Source organism: Polistes dominula, unplaced genomic scaffold (assembly GCF_049000335.1).
Source record: "Polistes dominula isolate Pdom_NZ unplaced genomic scaffold, Pdom_raw_medaka contig_23, whole genome shotgun sequence".
NCBI lineage: Eukaryota > Metazoa > Arthropoda > Insecta > Hymenoptera > Vespidae > Polistes > Polistes dominula.
Genome location: NW_028300963.1, coordinates 3,336,723 through 3,358,079, shown reverse-complemented (window position 1 = coordinate 3,358,079; position 21,357 = coordinate 3,336,723). Strand labels below are relative to the sequence as shown.

Below are 21,357 nucleotides of genomic sequence, written 5' to 3'. Positions count from 1 at the left end.
GCTGCATCAGAACCCTTTTCACATTGTGGATATCTAAACGTGAGGATGCATTGTAGATGGATTTACGTATGTATATGTATGTGCGTATAATGTAAAGGACGCGTGGTTCGCCCATAGTTTACCGTTAGATTGAAATGCACTGTAAAAGCGCACGGTGTTCAAAATATGTGTCAAAGGGTCGCAATTTACAGGCGTACGAAGATTTACAAAAGCGTGACCATGCTACACATTTATATATTGGTTGGAGAAATTCAATAGCTAAATAACTGTACCTTACTTTCGTCACATACATTTTCTATTTTACATATATATATGAAATCAATTTTATATATATAGATGTATATTTTATTATTATTATTATTATTATTGTCATATTTTATTTAAATTATTATCTACAATATGTACATTAATTTCGTTTAACATGAGGAAGATCGTATTTCCCCCGAACGCATTTTATTTTAACACCAGGAGTATCTTGCAATCTTCCAACTCGACACAGTACCACATTGTGTTCTTGCAAATTGTGACCTATTCCTAAATTTCGATACAATCAAGAAAAAAATACATTATTTTTTGTTGTTTTCAAAATTTGCTAAAAAGAAAGCGTTAAATAAAAGAATACAAATGAAATATTTCTTCTTATTTTTACCAGGTACATATGCTGTCATTTCCTTTCCGGTGGATAATTTAACGATAACACATTTGCGATTAGCAGAATTAGGTTTCTTCGGTTTTTTAATAACAGTTTTTAGAATGACGCCCTTTGCAAAGGGTTTTCCATTGAGAGGATTCTTCGATTTCTTTGCTCTCTTATACGGCCTTCCTCTTTCATGCATCTGTTTCAACGTAGTTTTATATCTAATTTGTTCTAAAGCTGAAAAATATTGCATAAATAAAATAAACGATAATAAATCAACGAGATATTATTTTGACAATGTTTAAATAAATAAATCAAATAAATCATTTCAATCTTTTCTCGTAAGAAAAATATTTCAAGAGAAATTTGTCTAATCCTATTTGTTAAAACGATTTAAGGATCTGAAGAAATTGTTTCTTTTTCTTAGTCACTTTGTTCACATCATAACGAAATAGACGTAATGTAGTCAGACTAAAAGAGGGAAAAGAAAGAAAGGAAAGAAGGAAAGAAAGGAAAGGAAGAAAGGAAAGAGTCTTTTCTAGGGACCTGTGAGGGGTAACGGTACTGCTGACCGAAACCGAAACCAAAAACTCTTTCGCAAATAATCTTCTGACCTAAAAGAAGTTGGTTTTCCCGGAAACCATCGAAATAGAAGAATATGACAGCTCAAATATGGTAACTGCAACCCTGCCGATACCAGTTTTTCTACAAAAAGCTGTTCTTCTTTGGTCGACTGTAGACAAGCTTATTAAATAAGATTGTTAGAGGAAAAGAAAATATTCTTCACGTCCCTTTACCCTAAGATCTTCTGATTCTTTTCTTCCAGATGGACAACAAAATCTTTCCACGTAACTTTGTCGCGTAATCTCGAAATCTTTAACTCTACGTAACTATGAACAACTAAAATATAATATAAAATATTTTCATTTAGTATTTAATATAATATTCTTTGATATTACGCAACCATGATCCAACTGATCCCTAAAAAATGCACTTTTTTTTAGAATGATTTATATATCCCACGTTATTCCTTACCTAAAAAAATATAATATAATATGGCAAACATTCTTTAGCTTCTTTATGTAAAATCGGTTCTTTTACCGATGTAAAAGTTTCTTCGTAATCTTGAAATCTTTTCGAATCTACCATGAACGACAATAATATAATATAAAATATTAAATATTATTTTTATTTTCAATTACAACGCAACTCTGATCCTATTGAAAATTATTATTATACATATATATATATATATATATATATATATATATATTGTATATATATATATATATATATATATATATTTTCCACATGACTTGTTCCTTACCTAGAAAAAAGGTATAATACGGCAAAATATTCAATATGAGATATTGTTGAATATTAGAACGCGATAGACGCAACCACATAAAAATGGTTCGTATTAGTTTTCCACAGGAAGGGACCGATTAAGTAAAATATTCTGAATGACATGACAATTTTGGAATTGTCATCGATTTTTGATCATCAATTGTACGTTTTCTTGAGTTAGACCTAACCATTGTTGCTCATTTAAGGATGTGGCTTGACCATCGTCCGATCCGTCAATGCGACAGATGCCCAAGGATTGTCGATGCTAATCCTCAACCTAACTTGGACTTAAATAAGCCAAAGAGTCCAAGATGAAAACTATTATGCATGGAAGGCAAGTCCTCTTTTTCTAAGATGAATGCGTAAGATTACATGGCGAAAATTTTCAACGATGTTACGCTTTTGTACGATTCCTATCTCAACCGTAACTTTCACTCTCTCTCTCTCTCTCTCTCTCTCTTTCTCTCTCTCTTCGTAAAAAAAAAAAATTAGTTATAACTAAACTTTCTTATTTTTTTTTTATACTTCTTTTTTTCCTCTCAACTTTTAACCCTTTTATTGCTTTCTTTAAAAAAGAGGTCAATAAAAAAAAAAAAAAACGAAAGAAAAAGAAAAAAGAGAAGAAAAAAAAAAAGAAGATATATTATTCTTCTTTTCTTTATTTTCTACAAAATTTCGATAGATTCCTGACATCAATTCGAATGCATTGTTCCGTAGATCATTTAACTTTTAACTTACTCCCCTCAAAAATACAAATCCTATTTTCAACACGTTCTTACCCAAAATTTAGATATATTCATTTTTCTTTTTTTCTTTTTTTTTTCTTTCTAATATCATAATTTAACAGAACTGGAGAAAATTATTTTGATCGATTTGTAACGTAGCCTAGGATGATGAGAAAAATTCGAATATTGAATGAATATTATAAATATATCTTAGAAATTCGTGAAGATATTTTCTTGAAGAAAAATGTGAAAAGGGATGGTGTTACCCTTACATATATATATATATATATATATACATATATGATGGAACTCTAACAACTGGTCAACCGCAAATGAACACTTCATTCCCCTTCTCCTTTTTCGATTCCCATCGATTGCCTATAGCCCATCGACCTCTCTCCTACTCTCTAAATCCTTTCTTACGGTGTTCCCTTTTTGCATTTCGAAATCTTCATCCCTCGTACTTTCGTATGAAAGAGGTAAAAGCTGCGTGCTCTTTTGCTGACTATACACGGTTTTCATCGGAAGAATACGGTATCCCATTCTATGATGGGAAAAAAACTGGTCTTCTCTTTAAGTCGACCACCATCACCTATTTCTTTATCTAACTTTCTCTCTTTTTTTCTTTATTTTTTTTTTTTTTCAGACTACTCCACTGGGAATATAGGAAAAATACAAAAAAAAAAAAAATATATATATATATATAAGAACTAGATATTCTTCTGAATACTTCTGACCAATTGCAGGAATGTCCAGTTCTATTATACTTATGTTAAAGGAAATGTATATCAAACGAATGATCTTCGAGAAACGATTCTTACGTAAAAGGATCATCCATTGACATTTCATCTGCATTTATTTGACTTTAAAAAGAACTATCATTTATTAATCGTTCAAATTATCAAAATAAGTTCAAAAAATTGTTTCAAGTAAAATACAAATATCTATTATTTTATTCGTTTTTATTTTATTTATAAGATCCTTATATACCCAAATAAATGTACCTTTGTACATAAATCTATTTAATTCTATATCTATTATATTTACGTATTAATATTAAAATTATTAAAAATAGTCATAATTATTGTAATTGATTGTACATACGAGTACGTGTTACTATATTATGTAAAAGTAACAATAAATTGTAAATAAAATAATAAAAAATATAATACAAAAAAAAATTGTTCGTAGAAAATTTCATATTCGAGGTAAAATAATATTTTAAAATTTTATCGTATTATTACTATTATTATTATTATTATTATTATTATTATTATTATTATTAATAATAATTGGCATTAGGAACTCGAAAGTTCATTGCCGCAAATACCAAATCCCGCCATTGTTCCCGTCCCTGAGTGCGATTCTTCCATTCGCGGTCTTCGTATTCTATTTCTTTCTGGATATACTATACTATAGTACAGTATATATTTATATATATATATATAAAATATATTTTTATATAATATAATATACTATATATTATTATATAATATTATATATATATATTATATACCGTGATAAAATAATAATAATTCACAGAAGTACATTTTTTCGTTTAGAGATCGTTTGACCGAAAAATATTCATCGTAACGGTTAGCTCGGTTTTTCGTTTTTTTACCTGAACGGATTCCCAAGGGAATTAGTCGTTTCGTTCCTTGGAACACATGTTTTTAGGTGCAAACCAATTCGTAACTCTAAGATCTTAGATGACTTTTTCTTTTTGTTATACAATTGTACACACTCGATACCTATAAATTCTGGCAATAATACAAATAAAAAAATCCTTTAAGCTTTAGTTCACTTTTTTTTGTTTTTTTTTCTTCAGTAGATATGTTCCTCAATAAATGGGGTAAAAAGAAAGAGTTTGTTAAAAAAAATGATACTTAAAAAAGCAACCGTATTCAAGAGAAACGACATTGAAGTTACGTTGAAAGTTATAAATCGTCTTAAAGAAAGAAAGAAAGTTAAAGATAAATAAAAAAGAAAAGAAAAGAAAAATCAGGATCTTTTTTTTTTTTATCACGTAGATACAATTCTTCTGTTCTGGATCGTGTACAAAAAAAAAAGGAGAAGTTTCTTGGATGAATTGAAAAAGAAAGATAAAAAAAAAATAGGACACGGCATGCAACAAATTTCGGTACTTAAACTTTCTACGAGAATCCTTCTTACTATTTTCAACGTAACTTTTTTTTTTTTTACTCGACAATAAATTAAGATCGTAGTTGTGATCATAAAAAATGAGAATACAATTCGGACCCTTTTTTTTTTTTTTTTTTCAAATCTATAAAACTTATGCTACTCGTAGCGAGTTTCCAGAGAAGTCATATTAAAGTGCATCTAAATTTTGTATTAAAAAATATTTTGTATTTTTCGTTAATTTGTTTTCTATTAATTAAGAGTGTAATAATAAAGCATGCAACAAAAATTCGAATTATTACTCGTTTTTATTGAATAAAATAATTCACCCAAATATTCTTATTTTTATCTTCTTAATACTTTGTTGACCGGTCCCGAGTTAAGGCCGGCGATACATGTAAAATGAAAAACGGTCAAAATTTAGGCATTTACATGTATCGCCGGTCTTAACTCGTGTTTCTGTGGTCGAACGTTGCTGACCGGTCACGAGTTAAAATAAAATATTATAGTAACCAATTTTTTGTGTACTATTGTTATACTGTTTATCATACCAAGAAGAAATATTCAAAGTCTAATAATAAGTACAGTTTATTAAAAATTACTTATTTTGTTTTACTTTTCAATTCAATTACGAAATAATAGCCGATGATATGAGATAAATTCTTAAAAAAATAACCGGTCAACAAAGTTTTAACATTATAATCATCAAGACCAATTAAAAATGACTTATTGATGTATTTTTAAATATTAAAATCACTTTGAAGGAAATTTATATAATTGTATATGATATTATGTATATATTTTATGAACAATATATTATTTATCTGAGTTGACATTAAATAAAAATTAAAAGAACAAATTAAAAGAAAGTTTACTTAATAACCAGTTACATTAATTGGTCTGATGAAAATAGAAACACAGTATTATTTCATAAGTTTACTAATGAATGTGTTAGAATTTTAGTTATAATGTAATATTTACTATAAAGAAGAAAAATCTTACCTTGAAATGTATTAGTCAAGGACTCTTTCATTTTGCTTACTAAACTACCTGTTGAAATTAATTATATGAAGTATTATTTTTAAAAGTAGACACCTATTGATAAGTTAATGACTTATGATTAATCTGTAATCATAATTGTTTTTAAATTACCTTGAAAACCATAATTTCCTATGACGTGCAATTTGTTCACTGTAAATCAAACCATAAGAAACACACAGCATAGTTATTTATTACTTAATAATAAATTAATAAATGTATTATAATAATATTATGTTTTTTATTTTTGAAATCAATCTTATTGTAGATAAACTAGTCAACAATAAAAATTGTGTAAACGTTGTTATGCTTACATTACAGATGTAATAATATAATAGACATTTTTTAAGTTATTTCAGTATTTATTTAATTATAATATTATCTATACTTTTATAGACAAATAATGATAGGAATTTTCCAAGTTGGATTTACTTTAGAGGTTAGAAAGTAAAGTAAAAAATGACAACTGTCATACTAACATACCTGGAGTGTAATTTGTTATAAAAGATCTTGTTATATTCACTACTGTTCTTGTTAAAACGTTCATGATGAATTTAATAATTAAATATTTCTAAAAAATTATCCGTTTCGCAAAAAATTCCAAACAATTTGCTCCTGTAGACCCCTACTGGTCAATCAATCAACTAATTACAGTCCGTTGGATAAGATAGGAATCCCATTTATCTTCAAGTTATTTTCTATTTCCACATTTTTTCTTTTTTCTACAATTTATTTCTCAATTCTTTACGTAACAATTTTAAACGACACATTAAATGGAAAGAGCTATTAAACTTAAATAATTTGAACGAATAGTTGAAATGACGTCCGTATTTGTACGATCAGAAATTGATACAAATGTTGCCTACAACAGGAGCACATGTGTACCCTACATATGACCACATGTGTAAACCACATGTGTGACCACAACACAAAATGTTACAAATATTACGAATATTTCATTTATTTGCAGATGTATACAATAAAAGAATTCATTTAAAAATCATTAAAATAAGGGAATAAAAGAGATATTAATAAAACGATCGATAGAAATAATGCATTTATTAGAGAGATGCAAAAATTGGTACAAAAAAATGACTACAATGATTGAGTTATTTTCTAGAAAATATGTTTGAAACCTAAGTCGTATCAACGTGGATGAAACATTGATAAAAAGTAATGCCAAGTTTCCTTATAGTCCGTGGTAACCAAAACCACCATGACCACCGAACCCATGTCCAAGTGCTATACCGGAATGGTCAAGATACGATGAGGAATAGGTAGGAGAATTGTATCCATGAGATAAGGGGATCGGTGCACTGTTGTATCCATGAGAAGAAACAAGGGGAGCAGCTCCGTAACTATGGCCTAACGAGTAACCCACTGAGTTTCCTACATATCCACCATGACCATATCCTAAACAACAAAAAAGATATACAAACAAATCTTTGGAAACACCGGTTCAATGTTTATTACGGAAAAGACAAACACATTTCCGATTTAACTATCTAAAAAGGTCAGAATTCGAATGACCGATCAAGAAAGTTGTTTGTCGGAAAAGTTTGCTTTCCCCGGACGTAAGTGTGATACTTTTTTTTTAAAGATTCAGTAAGATTGGCAAAAAAAAGTACAATAATTAAAATGAAATTATTTAGTATCTGTTCTACCTCCTCCGAGTCCTCCAATTCCTCCACCGTAATAACCACCACCATATCCGAGACCGAAGATACCCCTTTTTTCGTGTTTTTTAATTTGCAATGGTTCTTCGCTAAAAATTGGCGAAACCAGAGAGAGGATGGTAAAGAGTAACTATAAAAGGAAAATAAAACAGACAAATAGGATCAAATTCAATTAAATAATCATATTAATATAATATTTAATCGTAACAATTAATTAAAGATTAATCAAACGTTATAATAATACAATATTGTTACTCACTATGGCGTTCATGTTGATGGTGCCTTAGAGTGGATGCTGGATAGCTGCTATGGAACTGATTCGGTCACCACGAGACACACCCCTTTTATACCAGTGGAATCTTTTGCCACGAGATTGAATTCTACTAAGGTGTACACATCTACAAACATATCTAGCTATACAGGTAGCAGGTTTGACAAGCGTATACGTATATATGCGTACCAAGGGGAAATGGTTCACAGAGGACAGAGTAGTAATGGGTATGGTGTTACATACGGTGCGTGTCTCCATACGCCTTTCTAAAGCAATTTTTCCCCTCGTTCCTCACCAAAAATCTTTATTGCAATATCTTACCTTATAATAATTTGTTCTAGGATCTTACGGAATATAATGAGAATTAGGTTAAAAAAACAAAGGATAAATCAGAGATCAAAGATCAACAGGAATAGATCAATCATTCCTCTAAATTACAGTTTTTATCCAATTAAAAGTATCCTTAAATTCAGCTATTATGCTTTTTTTAATTGATATGTTTTATTCTTTAATTTTTTTATTGTATTTAAGGATTCTTTTATTTTTATTTTTTTATATGTAAATCAGATATATATATTTTTAGTATTAATGTATTTTAAAGTTAAATTAATATATTTAATAAAAAAATAATAATTATTTAATAATTGAAAATATATTTTCCTATGTTATATAAAACTATTCATCATTTAAAATATATATAGGTGTATAACTATGTTATAGGTGTATACCGATGGAAAAAGGTCAACCATTTTATTGTTCCATTCAACAAAGGGGTTAAAGAATTGATTTTCTTTCTATCCTTTCATTCTTTTATTCTTTTATTCTTTTATTGACACACTTAAAAAGAATATTTTCTAAATTCTTTTTTTCCACAATTTATAGGAAAGATTCAGTTCCAAGGAAAATTGGATCATTAGGTATCATTACAGCATACCGTATCAAATAACTGGGTCATACAAAAGGAGGAAGAATCACACGTTGCTCGATTTTCTTCTTTGACTTTACCTTCCTAGTCGACATGAACAAAAATTAGAATAAGAAGAAAAGAAAAAAAGAAGAAGAAGAAGAAGATGAAGACGATGATCAAACGTTCTCAGTTCTTGTTTTCAGCTCGATCCAAATAGAAAATCCTGGAGGACGATCTTTCTTTTCCGCGCATCTCCAATTTCATTCTTCCTTCTCGTACTGCAAGTAAAGGAAGGAGAAGAGAAACTTTCACCGTTATATACTAGGGTACTAATAGTCCAGTTGTCTGTTGGTTGTCTTATGGTTTTCGGTTGCAAATGTTACGTAAAAAGGCACGACGAGTATAAAAGATTTTTCTGCGTGGTTAATGCGTTCTTTCAGAATCACATTTCCTCTTTATTTAACTCTATTACGTATACACCTGGGTTTAAAATTTAATAATAATGAGTTATTAATTCGTTTTTGAATATATTAAATAATTTTATTAATTTTATTAATTTTATTCTTTTAAGATTTTTTCTATTTTACCCTAGTAGCACAAAATATTTAAAAATATTGAATAAGTGAAGAGATTCAATGTCTTTTTAATATTAAGTACACATGTATTCAACATTTTTAAATATTTCGTGCTATTAGGGTAGTTTATTGACTTTGAAAAATGATTTTACGATAAATTTCAATAGAATTTTTAGATTAATGGTATAGTTCCGAAGAGATGTAAAAGAGAAAGTTTTCCGAAAGTATTTTCTTTTTTAAAGGATTCGATGAAAATTAGGTTACGTTTCGTACCATACAGAGGCAAACAAGTTTACCTTCAGCAGTTCCTAAAGTATCCCGCGGCGATGAAATTTTAACCCTTACGTTACGGTAAATTTGGGTTAAAACGTGCCGTTTTTCAATAAAACATATCCTTCATGGATTACTTTAAATACATAATAGATGACCTCGTTGACATACATTAGTATACAAAGTGTACATAATAAAAGATAGATATTTTATTTCATTCAATTTCATCATTAATCTTTATTTTGTCTAGTGGCATGTTACCTTCGAACAAAAAAAATTTAAGATAAAAAGGATTGTGAAAATCTTTCTTTTAGAATTTATAATAATTTTTGTTGTGTAACCTATTCTATTTTAATATAAATTTTTTAATTATCATTAAATATGATTTATTTTTTTCTGTATTTGATGCAATTCATTATTTTATAATTTTTTCAAACCAATTCAACCACTCTACCCTCTACACTATTCACTATTACTATATACAACTTTTATACTATTTAAAATGTTTGATTCATTCGCGGGCAATCACGTGACTACATAAGTTCCTGTCCCCCAAAATTCTTTGGCGCGTGCCTCGTACAAAGTCCCTATCATAATTATTAATAAACTGCCATCTAACGTGAGAATTTTAAACCATTCGTATGGTAAAGACATATTGTCACATGTATTTTAGGTTAGGATGAAATAATTCTTAAATCTGTTATTTTAAAAAATTTCTTTGTTGTTCGGCATTGTTAAATTTTTATTGATTAAAAACATTTGTTATTTTCAACTCAGTGTAAAATAATAACGATGTTTATCGAATACAATTAATAACAATGTTTTAATCAAATGTTTGTCTGTCAATAATTATAAATAAAATTTGTGTTTATTATTAATTAATATAAAATGGAAAGTTTCAAAATGTTATTTGGTCATAAATGTTCCATATTTCTTCGTAATATAAAAACTACGAATATATGTAATATAATTCGTACTATTACTAAAATACAACAGAAAAATAAAGAAGATAAATATATGTTTGGACCAATGAATAAAAAGAAGAAAAAAAGGCATCGACAACAGATTCAACAGTCGATTTAAAAGATGAAAATATAACGAAGGATTCAGAATTATGGTGGAATTTAAAGATTAGTAAATCTAGTATGAATTTGATTCAATTTAAGGAAAATATTGATTGTAACACATTAAGTATTATGAAATTGAATACAAGTAATGAAAAGAATCTTTTGCTTAATTGCAATGAAAATAAAGTTGCATCCAAAAGCAAGGAGAATAATATTAAAAGTAAAAGAATTAAAGATATTAAAATAAGAAAAAGTAAAACTGCTAAAAAATCTAGCAAAAGTAAAAAAGCTGATAGCAAAACTAATAAAGATGATAGCAAAAATATTAATGATGATAGCGTTGCAATAAGCAAAACTGATAAAGATGATAGGGTTGCAACAAGCAAAACTAATAAAGATGATAGGATTACAACAAGCAAAACTAATAAAGATGATAGCGTTGTAACAAAAGCTATTTCTACTGAGTTAAAATTTCCACAATCAAAGAATGAAATATTAAATGTAGATTTAATTAAGTTATGTCGCTTTCCAATTTTTCCTGAACAACCAACGAATCCAGAAATGTTAAAACAATCAGAAGTATTATCCTTTTCTTTGAAAGACGATCCAGAAATTCTTGATTATCCATCTGTTACTAAAATTTTATCTGAGAGTATGTCTTCAGAAGCTCAAAGAGCTTTAAAATTGTGGAAAGAAAAACTTATAAAAGAAATGGGTGAAGAGAAATTCAATGAGTATCAACAAGGTAATTAGTAACTAAGTTATTCATTTGTCTAATCAATTATCTTTGCAAAACAAAACAAAAAAAAAAGATCAAGTGCAAATGACTCAATTGAGTATCTTTAATTTACAGAGCTACTGAACAATGGAAAATTATTTCATTCTTGTATAGAAGATACTTTATACGGAAGAGAAGTTGATGTACCTGAACATATTCTTCCAGCTTATGATAGTTTAAGTAGTATCGTAAATGAAATAAAAGATATTAGAGCAATCGAATCGTTTGTTTCTCATAAGGGGTTGTTTTACAAAGGAAAAGTCGATTGTATAGCAACTTACAAGTAAAACAGTTTTACTAATATTTATTATAATAAAATAATAATTCTATGTGCATGAAATTTTATTATTTTACACTTTTTACTATTATTTTATTTTTCTATATTTTAATATTAGTTCACTTTAAAATTAATTTCAAAGAAAGAAATTATATAATAAATGCGATATTTTTTTCATAGGGGCAAATTATGCGTCATTGATTGGAAAAAATCTGACAAAGAGAAAGGAAATTTATTTTTAACTTATGATGCACCGATACAACTCGCCGCATATGTAGGTGCTATTAATTCCTCTAAAAGTTATCCATTTTCGGTAAATTGTTTTTCACATTTCTTTCTTTATTTCTGTCAAGTCGAAGGAAATACATTTTTGTAATTTTCAATAAAATTCGACATATTTTATTAGATCCACTATGGTATGATAGTCGTCGGTTACACAACGGGAAAACCAGCAGACATATTCTATTTATCAGACCATTTTTTGGAATTGCATTGGTCTAGATGGTTAGTTAGAATGAAAAAATATTGGCATAATATTCAAAACCAAAACAATAATTCCGATTAAAATCAAATTTTCATTGTACAATGAGAAACAAATAAAACAGTCAATGGTTTCGTCACATTTGATTATTAGTTCCAGTCAATTATTAAACTAATTATAAGGATGATAGTTTAATAATGACTATGTCATGGGGACAAGAATAGGTAGCTTGTCTGAAGAAACAAAAGATAAAAACCATGTTGGACTCAAGAAAGATAATAAAAAGAAATGATCTCTTTGATGATATTGAATAAGTTTGAGAAAGTGTTAGTAAAGAAGTATTCTTCCTTTTGGGAGAATAGGAAGATAATTAACAAGAATCAATCGAATAATATAATTTTTTGGTAATTATTTTTATGTGCAAAATACATTCTTAGAATTTGTAAACATTTTTTCCTGACACATTCTTGTATATCTAGAAAATATGATAAAAAAATAATAAAATTAATTATTTTTCATACTATACATTTTTCAAGAAAAATAAAAATAGATAAGCCAAAAAATATGTTTAACGAAGGAATGAAGAAAAAAGAAACTCTTAATCAAATGAACAAAAAAATAAAAAAGCAAGTATTATAATGCTTCTATATTAAAGGTAGAGGTTTACTGATCATAGAGAACCTATATTAGGTACTGTAGGTAAAGTAGCTATCTCTAATACGATACAACACCTTATGATACACTAAAATCTCTCAGAAGGTACAAAATCTAAACTGTCGGTAATCATGCGACTATTTCATTTTTAAATTGAAAATTTCTTTACATTGAGAGTGATTTGAAAACAGGTAGCGATAAATAAAACAAATAAAATCAATGAAATGAAAAAAAATTAAAATTAATTTTTTATCATTATTTATAAAAACATCGCGCCTACAGGAATGCAACCCTCCATACACGTTTTGAAAATGTTGCTTGCGAGCGACATCTCTTGGGACGGAATTTTTTTCCGTCAAAACTGTTCATACACATGTGTATTACGGGTTGCTTATCTTTCGGGCAGAAAAAAAATTCTGTCCCAAAAGGTGGCGCTCGCAAGCAACATTTTCCAAGTGTGTTTGTAGGGTTGCATATCTACAGGCGCGAATTTTTATAATTATTAAATAAATAATTTAAAAAAAAGTAAAAATAAGGTTATAATAATATTATATAATAAATTATCTTATACTCCTGATACCATCCATTTTTATTTAAATGAAAATAAAGTCTTTTAAATATGTTATAATTTTTATTATATCACATATAAAATTTTGCAAATTTAACTATTTATTTTTTGTAACATATATTTTAAAATTAATTTCATTGAACAATAAATATTTGTTATATTTTTGACAAACTATTTAAATTGGGTCTTGTATATTAGATATAATATTATTTACTATATACGTATATGTATAAAAAAGAGAAATAAAAAGAGTTAAATGTCACAGATAGTTTAACATAGATAGTAATTATAACTTTTTGGTGGCACCCCTACGTGACATGGAATTACGTAACTCACCGTTAGCAGGGCCATACAAACATTGCCATGGGCACAACCCTTTGCCTGTCCCTCGAGTACCGTAAACTAATGCCGAACCTGTGTACTCGGAATTATATCTTTTATTGGGTTTCCTCCAATCTATCGAATATACGAGTCAAATCTCTATTCTTTTTTGTTTTTTGAATTTTGTCTGGTATTTTTTGATTAAACAACTTTTTTTTACCCGGGTTGGATTTCCATTGAAACGTCATGTTAACGTTAAACCTTTCTACGTGAACTCGAATGATCGGGCGTTTTGTTATTTGTGAAAAACAAAATACGATGAAAACTCATAAAATGTACATTGTTCATTTCTAAATAATATAAAAATATTTAATATCACATATAAAAAATTACACATGGTTTCAACCAATGGGAAATTAGTCAGTTCCTTGCATTTTTTCATATCATCAATAAATGATAAAATACAATTAATTGTTCAAATTTCATACGCGATTAGTACAAATAGAGAACCGAGTGTGTCTGTTGCGCGCATACAAATTGTGAGAAACAATATTAAAATAAATAAAAACGAACTATTTGTAATAAACCCTTGCTCATCCTATGAATAGAAACATATTTCAAAGAACAAATTACAGTATACTTATTATAATACTCAAGACGATTTTATATACAGTAAAATATTGTACAGTACTAGACAAGGATATATGAATATCTAGATTTAGGCATTTAGTGAACACACACATACACCGACTTGTAGGATGAATCTAAATCTTTTTTGGTAATCCTCGTTAATCCTCTCATAACAACGAAATATTTCCATTGATCCGTCATCCCCCAGCCGGGTTTTGTGAACGGCACGTCACCCTATTAGGTACTATACTACGAAGAGTTATGAAAACGATCATTTTCCTGCTAGACGACACATCCTTTATTCCTCTTAAAGTTATAAAAGCTATGAAGAAGAGAGAAGAGAGAGAAAGAAAGTTGAACTATCAAATTTCTAGTTGTTTTTTCACGTCGCAGCTGTATCATCTTGCTTGGTACCCAGAGTTGGTACCCCATTAATATGATGGCTACTGCTGCTGCTGCTGCTGCTGCTGCTGTTGCTAGTGTTGGGACATAATAGCCTATGCTGGTCTATCTAGAAGAAGAAGCAGCAACGTCATGAAAAGCTGGCGTGAAAGAGAAAAGTGGAGCGCAGACCCAAAATGATAAAGTTTTCATCTTTTAGGTCTGCGACGATGTACTTCAACTTTTACTAGCTGGACGAGAAATGTTCTCTTTCAAAAGTTTCAATCAATATTAGGAGGACGTTCAAGAAGAAGAAGAAGAAGAAAAAGAAGAAGAAGAAGAGGATGAGGAAGAGCAGGTTGAAGATGAACAGGAGAAGCAAGAGAACCACGTCACCTTTTATCATTTATATATATTCGTCAAATTAATTGTACGCTTGGTGTGACCGGAACATGTCGCGCGTAAACAACGTTTATCGGATCGATCGTTATCGTTAGCAACTAACTTACGCTACATTTACTTGCCAATGATAATTAATAATCCGTAGAGAGAAGCTTGACCACGGGAAAACTGGCAATCTATAAAGGACCGGATTACACGGGAGATGGAAAACCTTTCCTCGTGTGGGCGATCACCTGTACTAACTACGGCCAAGACCAAGACCAACCATCCTACCTATTACTAAATCTTTCCTATCCCCCACCCACCTCGGGATTCTCTGGGTAAATTTTCGAAGAAACGTTTCCTCTTTTCGAAATCATTCGCCTGTCGAACCGAGTTCGAAACCCATCAAAGTGATGCTAACGTAAGCAGTTTATATTGATATACCACTACTTAACTGATAGAAGTAGTACTGGTCAATATAATATCGGACATAAATATCTTTGGATTTTCCAAGCCTCATTGTTAATCCTTTCAAACTAAAACTGGACAATTTCATATCTTTTCGGATTATTTCAATGAAATAAAAAATAAGTACTTTCTCTTATTAATGTAATAAAATAATATTAGATTATTACAGAGATTATTCTCTGAAAATTCATCCATATGAAACGAAAAGAGAGTTACGTTATATGAATAAAAATTTGCTAGCAAAAGTTAGCATCGATTTCGTCAATACAATCTTCATGTCATTAGAAAGATAGAGTAGGATGAGTTAAAAAAGAAAAAAGAGAGAAAAAGAGGGTTAAAAAAGGATTGTTCCGACGACTCTCTGAGGGGTAGAATCGGAAATTCCGGTTTGGTCGTGGTCTCTCGCGCGCATTCACCTCGGCGATTCCACAATTTCGCAATTCTGCTTGCCATGAGAGAAAAGAAGAAAAATGTTGAGGGAAAACGCTCGATTTCACGGTCATTGGCTCGTGCATGCGTATACAATATATACGTGGCTGCTATTGCTGCTGCTGCTATTACTGTTGTTGCTGTTACTGCTGCTGCTGCTGCTGCTTCTGGTGGTGGTGATGGTGGTGGTGGTGGTGGTGGTGGTACTCTTGCCGGATGCTGCGAGTGCTGTTGCGTGCGCAAGAACGCCCCTTAAAATCCTTCTCTCCCTTGTCAAACCCTTATCGTTTGTTTCAGAGAAAAAAAGGAAGGAATCCTTTTGTAGTCGATCGTGTCAAAAATGTTAAGTTTTAAATCTTTTCATAGAAGAACGATCATATATCTGAAGATTATTTTTTTTTATTTTTAAATTAATTATTCATGAGGAACAGACTATATTGTGTTTTTCTTTCAAATATACATATATTATATAATATAATAACAAGCAAAAAAATTGCAAAAATGTTATATGTTAAAAAGAATATTATTTAATCGTATCTAATTTAAAAAACAAAAAACATCGAATTTGAAAATAACATAATACCCAAATTAAGAGAATAAAATTCACTATAAAGAATGAAATCATATATTATGAAAAATAGATAAATGTTGAGTAGCAAAGTCACGAAAAAGAGAGCAAAAAAAGAAATAAATAAAAGAGAACTGTAAGCTCGGTTTCCCGAAGGAGGTGGAACTTGCTCGTGCTTGCCTGGGTAGAAACATGAAATGGGCAAAGGGAAGAAGGAAGATAGAAAGGGTGAGAGTGTGTGAGAGAGAGATATAGAGTATCGTAGGTGGTAGAGGAAGGTGGTTCTCGGTTAAATGAGGCTAACTCGAGTTCTCTCTCTGTCCCTCCCTCCCTTCCACTCTTCTCGATCTTCACCCTCCGTCGTCTTTCCCTCTTGGAGTCGAACTGGGTACGTTCGTCGAGCTTGGGTGCGGCCCCGCACCGACCAAAATCGATTTTGGAAAGACGAGGAGGTATACTAAAGCTTCTACAAGAGAAAGAAGACGCGATACAGATTACGGAGGATGCCGCACGAACTGGCTTCCTCTGATCTCGCCTATCAGAAGGGTTCCTTCTTCTTTCGAGAATGTCTCTTGGTATACTACTACTACTACTACTACTACTACTACTACTATAATACTACTACTACTATTACTATTACTGTACTATTACTATGACTTCCCATTTTCAAGTTATTTTTCTTCTTCTTCTTTTTTTTTTTACTTTCGGATTTTCTCATATTTTTTTCTTTCACCCTTATTCATTTTTTTAAATGGTTATCAACATATTTTCAACCTCGTCCTTTTGGAATTTCCTTCTTTTTTTTTTTATATATATATATATATTTTTTTTTTATCGTAGAATTATAAACACTTTAGACCTTTACGAAGTTAATTTATTAAGTAGGTGGAGTTAATTTATTAAAAAGTCAATATATATATATATATATATATGAATAAAAATATAATAACAATTGTAAAATCATTATCTCTCTCTCTTTGACGACGATAATAATTTATCTAACCATTTTCTTCTTCGACGATAAAATTTATATTCGAACGTTCCTCTGCTAAGAACGTTTTCCCTCCACCTCTCCTCGAATTTATTCGACGTCCTAATCCTCTCTGAGTTATGCTCTGACGTAAGCTTTTACGCTTTCATGCAAAACGACGAGCTCGAAGATTTTTCTTCCCTTTTTACTCTTTTTTTTTCTTTCTTTTTTCTTCAATTCCTTTACTTTTTTCTTTCATTAAACACACCAATGTAAAACTTTATTGGTATTGCAATAACCAAATAATCAGACCAGTGTAACATTAACGTTCAGTTATATCAAAACGATGATGGTTGTTAAACTGTGTGATACATGGAACATAATAAATAGCACAGTTACCACTCTGTCAACGAAATATGTGACCACTGCTATTCGTAATTGAGCAACATTGTGTGACATATACTGCCCCGTTTTATTCCAAACCTAATTCAAGATACAACCCACAAATATATCTTCTAATATTCCATTACATCCTTTTTATACGTAAAATAAATTATTATTATATTGAATAGATTTCTTATCTATTTATTTCTGATATAAAATTATTGCATCGTAACAGAAAATATATATATATATATATGGTCTCGTTTAAAAATACATTAAGTCGAGCTTGAAATCTATGGGTTTTTCGTTCGACTAACATATATTTAAAAAAAAAAAAAAAAAAAAAATGGTACGAGGAATTTTCGATTACTTTTACGAATCGAATTTCAATCCATTTTCTATATATAAAATCGATTTAAATTGGTGTTGGAAGTTTTCCAATTTTATTTCTAAATTATTTAACATATAATAATCAGTGATAATTAATATTTGAGAAATTACATTTATCTTATTCTTCGTAACAACTTTCACTACCCTTGTAATAAAAATAAACGAAATATTTCTCACAGTTTTCAATAGTTCGCATTGTTTATTTGTTGAGTTTATAAATATACTAGGGTTTCATATACGTTGCAGTTTCATATTAAGTAAAGTTACCCTTTATACAGTATACCTAGTTATTATACCACAAACTAATTATTCGAATTGGTCTCTGTTAGTAATAGGTATGCATTAATTGTCAGAAGTTCTAAATATTAAACGTAATAACCGCAAAATGTTTCTTGAAACAATGTAGAAAATAATAAGATGTATTATTCGTAGTTCATGTTCGTGGCACATTCAAAATGATGCACAATGTTGCATAGAGTTTCTTACAAATAATAATAGCAGTAAAATCTAAGGAATATTATGAGAAAGAAACAAGGATTTTACGAATCCTTTGATGGATAATTTTGTTCTCCCTTTTTCTTCTACTTCTGCTTTATTAGGTTTTCCATGAGAAACGACTTTTCCTGTGATACCTTGGATCTTATTTCTTTTTTTTTTTTTTTCCTACAAAAATGAAAGGACCTTTTCTATATTTTTCTCAGTTTTTTTCCCTAGAGAAAAGCCTAATTCAGAAAACAGAACAGAAAGAACAGTGAAAATTGAAGAAGGATGGTTCGTAGGAGAGTTTGCAAAAGCGCAATGAACAGAAGACCAACCGATTGAATTTCTCGAACCGAAAGGAAGGGGGTTCTTCCGAGAGGAAGAGGAGTTTGCTTCGTTTGAGGATTAGGCCTTACCGTGTTTCATGTTTTTTTTTTATTTTTTTTTTTTTTTTGTATTTTTTCCTCCTTCTTCTTCTTATTCTTATTCTTTTTCCGCATAGCTACACGCGCAAAATAGGAATGATCGGATTTTCTTCTCGACGTGGCTTTCAATTTGTTTCACTTCTCATTGTCAGCGCGTGCGGAAGAGAAAAATAGTTAAACGATTTGTTTTGATTCGAATAAATTCGCCACCATTCGAATTTTCATCGATTCTTTTTCATTTTCTCTCTCTCTCTCTCTCTCTTTGACACGTTGTGATTTCGTTGTTTTATTTATGGAAATAAAAAAAAAAGATCACCACAAAAAATTAGACAAAAAAGAAAAGAAAACGTAATAGGGTGATAAGAAATAATCGGGGAAGGGATGAAAGGGGTAAAAGACAATCTAATAATTTACGTTAAGAAATAGATAAAAAAAGAGAGAGAGAGAGAGAGTTCATTTCGATTCCAAACGATTTACGTTGATTTAACGAGTTTTCGATGAACCAACGGATAAATGGACCACCACGAGCATCGAGAAATAGCACCCGGTACTAGGACGTGCGGTTGGAATTTTAAATAGATTTTACCATCGATTTTTATTATAGTGTCGGTGTGTACAGTTAATTGAAATGCCGATGATCCTCGTTACTAGGAACCATCGGCTTCATTTTTCTAAAGGCTTCTAACATTTTTTCTTTTTCTTTTATTTTTTATTAATAATCATTACTAGCCACGTAAGAAGAAAAACAAAACAAAAATTAGAAATGAACAAAAATTTAGAGAAGTGAAATAAAAAGAAGATGAGAAAAGTAATATATATATATACAGTATATGTATACATATAACAGGACACTCGAGTCCTCGTAAAAAGAGATCAATACGGACTGTGAAGCCAAGCTGAAGCTTCTTTTCATCTTGTTGGGCGTGAGGTTGAAGCCTTTTCCGGATGCTGACCGCACGCGCGTGCGTTACGAATGCATTTACCTGTATGATATATATATATATATATATATATATATCATATATATATATATATATATATGTTAACTAGATGAGGTATATGCATACATGTATATGTTAACTGAATGAGGTATATAATGTTAACTCAATGAGATATACATATATATGTTAACTGTATGAGAAACGTATAATGTTAAGGTGAAAGACCGAAATTATGGAGAATATCATCAAGATCTCACAAAATAGTTTGATGTATTTTCGAAATATTAATATGTAAAAATATAGATCAAATATATTTGATCTTTTAACAAAGTATTTGATGTGTTGATCAACGATTATGTGAATTTTGAGCCCAATTACAGGTTATTTTTTTTTTTTTTTTTATAAAAAGAAAATATTTTATTATCACAGGGTCATTTGTATGAAAATATAATTGCATATAGTCCTGAAATAATAATGATAATAATAATAATAATAATAATTTTGTTATATTTATTAAATATCTCATGACGTTTGGGGATATATATTTCACGGTGGAAAAATTCTATCAAAACTTTCTTATCTCTCGAAGTATTCTCAAGTATGATTTCGCTAGGGAGAAAATCGTCATTCTTGAACGATTCCAACTTGTCCTTGAGTAAGCCGTGATCATTTTTAAAAATACAAGGGATATCATTTGACCTTTCCCTGTGGATATTTTTGATAAGCCTTCCTCCCTGCTTGTTTTTTTTTCTTTTTCTAAAAAATTATCGAAGAAAAAATATTTGTCGTAAAAAAGTTAGGCGTGTAAGCAATGTGTGCGTTGACTAATCAAAATGAGAAAAAGAAAATGAGAAGGAAAATGAGAGAGTAAGTGAGATACACCACCCTTATGAGAAACGTGTCTAGCATCAGATATTTCAACGCGTAATTAGATCGTTGGTTGCATCCATGGTACGTATTCTCACACTGCTTTTCGTCAAGCAAGTAGAGACGGATCAGAGTGAACGGATCTCAAAGCCTCCTTCAAAATCAATTCACGTAGGCCAACCCTAATTCGTAAGCCTGATTCCTCTTCGCGATACCTACCAATTTCTACTGATTTATCAACAGACAACCCCTGTCATTATACTTCTCCTTGCCACTAAGAATATTACTTTTTTTCTTTTGAAGTGAAAA

At 29.8% G+C, this 21,357-nt stretch overlaps 3 protein-coding genes across 3 annotated transcripts; 1 reads left to right on the top strand and 2 right to left on the bottom strand.

The window, feature by feature from the left end:
* Positions 1–343: 343 nt before the first annotated feature.
* On the bottom strand, positions 344–6,519 carry tko (30S ribosomal protein S12 technical knockout). Its single transcript, XM_015318612.2, has 5 exons — positions 6,370–6,519; positions 6,001–6,039; positions 5,851–5,898; positions 650–874; positions 344–534 (listed from the first exon to the last, which is right to left on the bottom strand). The coding sequence occupies exons 1-5, from the start codon at positions 6,431–6,433 to the stop codon at positions 407–409; spliced, it is 504 nt and encodes a 167-aa protein (XP_015174098.1). The 5' UTR covers positions 6,434–6,519; the 3' UTR covers positions 344–406.
* A 411-nt stretch (positions 6,520–6,930) lies between these two features.
* LOC107065168 (uncharacterized) lies at positions 6,931–7,965 on the bottom strand. The gene is made up of 3 exons (XM_015318611.2): positions 7,822–7,965; positions 7,551–7,692; positions 6,931–7,299 (listed from the first exon to the last, which is right to left on the bottom strand). The coding sequence occupies exons 1-3, from the start codon at positions 7,831–7,833 to the stop codon at positions 7,076–7,078; spliced, it is 378 nt and encodes a 125-aa protein (XP_015174097.1). The 5' UTR covers positions 7,834–7,965; the 3' UTR covers positions 6,931–7,075.
* A 2,262-nt stretch (positions 7,966–10,227) lies between these two features.
* On the top strand, positions 10,228–12,409 carry LOC107065167 (uncharacterized). The gene is given in 5 exon segments (XM_015318610.2): positions 10,228–10,638; positions 10,641–11,397; positions 11,506–11,713; positions 11,888–12,020; positions 12,114–12,409. Coding segments are annotated over 5 exon segments (1,422 nt in total). The 5' UTR covers positions 10,228–10,473; the 3' UTR covers positions 12,273–12,409.
* Positions 12,410–21,357: the final 8,948 nt, after the last annotated feature.

Excerpts from the sequence above, each read along its gene's own strand:
- LOC107065168 (XM_015318611.2), bottom strand. Across the intron at positions 7,300-7,550 it reads AATTGGAGGACTCGGAGGAG|GATATGGTCATGGTGGATAT; the intron begins GTAGAACAGATA and ends TTTGTTGTTTAG.
- tko (XM_015318612.2), bottom strand. The coding sequence starts at position 6,433 with ATGAACGTTTTAACAAGAACAGTAGTGAATATAACAAGATCTTTTATA. Across the intron at positions 6,040-6,369 it reads TATAACAAATTACACTCCAG|TGAACAAATTGCACGTCATA; the intron begins GTATGTTAGTAT and ends TTTGATTTACAG. Across the intron at positions 875-5,850 it reads CTTGACTAATACATTTCAAG|CTTTAGAACAAATTAGATAT; the intron begins GTAAGATTTTTC and ends AATATTTTTCAG.